The 5,000-nt window shown below is 46.8% G+C and overlaps 2 protein-coding genes across 3 annotated transcripts in view; one reads left to right on the top strand and one right to left on the bottom strand.

Moving 5' to 3' along the window:
- ppp1cc (protein phosphatase 1, catalytic subunit, gamma isozyme) overlaps positions 1-4,493 on the bottom strand; it is a 15,874-nt gene extending 11,381 nt beyond the window's left edge. The window contains exon 1 of the mRNA XM_062555248.1: positions 4,241-4,493. Within this exon, the coding sequence (XP_062411232.1) occupies positions 4,241-4,295 (55 nt within the window). The 5' untranslated portion in view covers positions 4,296-4,493. The remainder of the gene's footprint in view (positions 1-4,240) is intronic.
- A 443-nt stretch (positions 4,494-4,936) lies between these two features.
- Positions 4,937-5,000, top strand: part of LOC134101522 (coiled-coil domain-containing protein 63-like) — a 5,621-nt gene continuing 5,557 nt past the window's right edge. For both annotated transcript variants that reach the window (XM_062555250.1, XM_062555251.1), the window contains exon 1: positions 4,937-4,997. The gene's annotated coding sequence lies outside the window, so the exon portion shown is untranslated. The remainder of the gene's footprint in view (positions 4,998-5,000) is intronic.

Below are 5,000 nucleotides of genomic sequence, written 5' to 3' on the forward strand. Positions count from 1 at the left end.
CACGCTGAAAGGGACAGTCACTGGACTCTGGCCCTCACTCATGCCCAGCTCCAGCCTGGCATGAGCGTGTGTGTGTGTGGCATGGGTGGCCAGACTACAAGAGAATGTCTGTGTGTGTGCTTCTATGTGTCTGTGTGTGTGTGTACGTGCGGCTGTGCGCATGTGTGCTTCTGTGTGTGTGTGTGTGTGTGCCTGTGTGTAGAGAGAAGTAGTTTAAGCCAATCGCTCCAGAGAAGCTGTATTTGTGGTTAGTCATACACAAGATAATGAGTGTTTATTCAACGTAGTCATGCAAATACCTGATAACTTTTGAGAGCAGAGGTGAGCAAGGCATATGACCCGAGACAATAGGCGCCTATCTACCCCAGGCAGTCGAACATAGAGCAGGCTAGAGCACTGATAACATGCGAAGTCAACTCAACTGGGGGCTCAAACAGTGTCTGGTTGGAGGACTAACACTAGCATTAGCGATTAGCCTAGCAGAGTGTGTGATGTGACGAGGTGAGGAGGGAGGGGAGCAGCTGCAGAAGCTTCCCATATCAACACAGCCCCATCGACGGGGGAAAGCAGCGCTGCATTGCTGACACGCTTGTCATGCTGGGGATTGCATCGCAATCGCATGCTGGCTCTCCGTGTAAGCGATCCATCCCGCTCCCAGGAATGGCTGACACATTCCACACCTCGCCTTTTCCTGAAACTGGTTGAGCAAGTGGACACATGCACCATCAGTGAGTGTGTGTGTGCGTGTGTGTGTGTGTGTGTGTGTGTGTGTGAACATGTACCACACACACAGCCTTCTACTTCACCTCAGTTCTCCTTTCTAGTCTCTTCCAGCCTCTCCTCCCATCATCACCACCACCATCATCATTACCATCACCACCACCACCACCGTGGCACACCGTTCTCCACGGAGGGAAAGGACAGCCTTGAGGGCCTGTTCTCTGTTCTCTGGCGTAAACAAACGCAGTCCTAATGAAGTTATAACTCCATTACGAGAACTGAGGAACAGTGTTGCGCAACAAAAGGCATCTTGATAAGCTGCCGCAGGGGCAGTTCCATAATCCCCCCCCCACCCACCACACACACACACGCTCCTTGGCGCAGTTTCTGCCCGTTACCTATGGACTCTCTGCGCTGCTAATTGACTTCCTGTCTCTCTCCACTCCTTCAGCTGTTCCTCTTCAGCGCCAGCGGCGTCAAATATTTACTCTCCTCGGCTGCTGCCAGTTGCTATGCGTGCAGACAGAGCCGGCCGCGCTACCGTCTCCACGGTCTTGGTGGACATGACGGCATGGGAATGATCTGTGTTTGTGTGGCGCCAAGTGTGTGCGTGTGTGTGTGTGTGTCCGTCTGTGTGTTGGCTAGTTGCTGGCTCTTATGTAAGAGTACTATAATATGCATCTCTCTGATGTGGAGGCAATCCTCAACGGTCTACACTTCTTTTAACAGCAGGAGTTCCTAAAGTAAGGGTGTCCTAAAAACAGCCCTTCCTGAGGGTACCTTGCGTATGAGTGAGTGTGTGTGTGTGTGTGTGTGTGTGTCTGTGTGTGTGTGTGTGTGTGTGTGACTAATCTCTTGGTGAGGGTATCCACATCATGTCTCAAAAGATTTGCTTGCTTTCAAATGGGGCCGAGCCTCATCTGAGAAGAGTGTCACTTCACACTCTTCAACAACGCTCCGGCCAAGTTCACATGAGCTTAATGAAGAGGCCACTCCCCACACATGGTGGCTGTGCCTTGCGACAGTCACCGCTACACAGGAAGTAGATACTCAACCAGACGGCCCTGGCCTCGGTGAGCCTCTCTCCCTTGTTGTACTTTCCCGGCTACCAGCCTCAACCCCTGCTGCCCTCCCCTTTAATCCCATGTTCCATCCCCTCGTCTCCTGGCCCTCAGGAAACAGCATGCGCCGGTCCCGGAGCCAGACATGGATAATCCACGTGCGGGCTTGGTGCTTCCTTGCCTTCCTTTCTTAGTAAGGACGGGTGGGGTGGAGAGGAAGAGGAAGAGGAAGAGAAAACGGGATGGGTCCAGGTTTAAGAGACGTCAAACAGAGCTCTGCAGTTGGGAGGAGAAGATCTGCTACCTCTAAACCAGAGGAGAAATGCAGAGGTGGCCACCTTGTCGTTCCCTCACACCTTTAATGACCCTGGTGTGGGTGCAGTTATATAACGAGAGCAGATTAGGCTACTAAGGGAAAAGGCCCGTATCAAAGAGAGAGTACAAGATAAAGTGTGAAGCTCAGGGAGCTAACTCTGGCCATAAAAATTAACCAGCAGCTCGATTATAAGACTACTGCCCAATATGTCCTGGGTGCAGGCCCAACCTCTTTACAGTAAAGTACAAGAATGTACACTATGAAATTATGATTGCAGAATATAGATAACAATGCCTTCTGGATAGGTCATAAACAAGATACGAGTGCAGTACAAGATTGCTTACAAAAGATTTATGATGAGCTATGACAGCTTAGAATCAAATTCCACCATGTGTGTTACTAAACACAGTCCAGAAGATACAAGAAATATCACCAAATGCTAGCCTGACACGTTGGGTTCACACACCTAAAATAGTGCATTTCCCATTTCTTGAATGCTAGAACCACAAACACTGATATCCGCTGACTACACAGGTGCCATTTTCTATCAACTTTTTTACGGTCTTCTACTCAAATGATTCAAAAGGTTTAACAGGTTTATTTTTCTAAAGATTGCTGCAGAGTTGGTCTATACAGCTCAGAAAGGTGCATCACTAGGGGGACACGTGGTGCAAACACACTGGATCACATTTTGTGTGTCAAAAACACATCAAGCTATCTAAATAGCAGAGGTGAACTCGAAAAATGGTTTGGTCATTTCGACACTGACTGGAGGCAACCCAACACACACAGGATCAATACTGGGAACATGTCGACAGATTAACACAGGTGTCCTACTGATTACCACGTTATTAGACGACTGTACTGTGACCTACAGTAGGTGTGGAACATACTCCGCCAAACCGAGGTGTGGATGTACAGTAGCACAAAAAGTTTTAATGTCAAGATCACAGTTCTAATTAATAGGTCAACTAAAGGCACAGATCTAATTACCAGATTGGGAATTGAGCACCTACAGATGTGACCTCCATATCAGAACATGGAGAGACACTTTCATTTTATATTGACGCAAATAGTCCTTCAATAATGAGATGCGCCTAAATGCATGTAGCGAACACACACACAAACACACACACACACACCAACCGAGGGCAAACCGAACGTCAATTTAGGTCGCCTTCCCCTGCAGTGCAGTCCACACAGGCTATTCCTTCTGCCAAGCGTGTATGACATGCCTTAATAAAGTGTTACAGTTGCTGTTAAAACGATAGCTATATCGAATCTACCTCTCCCAGATGGGATGATGTCATTCTACAACCTTGCGAAAGCTTCAACAAGCTAGCCCTCTGTGCCACTCGAGCGTTAGCCACCAAAGCTAACTTTGCCTGCATGTCGACCAGCTCATTTCAATCGCAGCAGGGATGTAGAAACATAGTGTCAATATCTATGACGGTAGCTACAGTGTAAACAAATGTAGCTGAGGGAATTTCGCGGGATTAAAGAACCTCTGGCCTGCGGCACATGTTGAGGCCGGGTAAATGTAAACCGCAGATGAACGATTAATTCTTGTGTGTTTAAAAGCAGCTAACGTCAGGTTCGGTATATTCTGAAAGGGAAACATCCAAGGTTAGCTGTAGTACCATTTCAATGGGATTTGGTTGGCGGAGGGATTGCTAGCACATTTTAGCTAACATTAGCTTTACGGTTAGCGTGAAGGCGGCCAGACGTGTTTGAGAATCCTGTTTCAATTTTTTACATTTTAATAATCCCATATAACCTACTACACACACGTATGTCGTTCCTAATACAGAGGTTAATAGGACACAAAACAAACCAAAATAAAATACTATACGATTAAGTGTTCGGAGTTTAAAGAAACCCAGTTGAGTTAACGTTGTGGTTTAGGGACAGTGGCTGGCATCACGGTGCCAAAGGGCTTGCTCGTCAGGCAGGGTACCGTTAGCTAACTAGCAAGCAAGGTAGCAGTAGTGGTGTACTTACTATCCATCTTCTGTTCCACTGGCTAACCATTACTTAATACTTTAATGCAAATGAAAATTTCAAGACGTGAGAAATGTAAGTAGAAAATGACCTATGACAACAAAACAAAGCATTAGGCAATAAATACTCAACGTTAACCTACCTTCCAGGAGCCGCTGAATGATACTGTCTATGTTGAGCTTGTCGATGTCGGCCATCACGTTAGATTTTAATTTAGCTACCTAAACGGGACACTTTACACGTTTTAAATCCACGCTTACTAGATAGAGCTAACCAATTTAAATTAGTTGTGCCAAAGTACCCGATTTTGTTTTAAGAGAACTCCGCAGTGCCGCTCCTACAGAGCCGACTTTGAGATCACCAACCGGCGACGACAACTAGCAAGTGCTGGTTGAGCTTGCAGAGTGATGCCGGCAGGCGGAGTGATATTATGCATTGGGCGGGGAAGCAAACGCACACCGAAGCACGCTGTTTTTCCTTGCGTAGAAATTAGTACTCCTGCGTTTCATGGTGCCCCGCCCCACGCGTGTTGTGTGTACAGTAGCCTATATGAAAGTAGTCTCCCGCGCTTCAAATGTGAGCGCAAAACACAAACACAACAAATTATGTGAATGTCATGAACAGAAATGTCATGTTATTACCAAAACCACGTGGTAGTGACAAATAGCAGCCACTATTATGAGAATGCTTCATTTATCAGGGTGCCCACTTCAGGTCCCCCGTTTGTTGTTCCTCTGCCTCCAGTGCTTTAAGTGCCATTCGAAGAATAATCATTCCAATCCAATCCGAATTGCATGTGTCAAATTAATGCAGTGAAGATGATGGCTGTTGATGTTGGAAAAAGGAGTTGCAATGGTCTGCACAGGATTATATCGTTCAAGAGAATATTTAATGTCGAGGTA

This window comes from Sardina pilchardus, chromosome 14 (assembly GCF_963854185.1).
Source record: "Sardina pilchardus chromosome 14, fSarPil1.1, whole genome shotgun sequence".
Lineage (NCBI taxonomy): Eukaryota > Metazoa > Chordata > Actinopteri > Clupeiformes > Clupeidae > Sardina > Sardina pilchardus.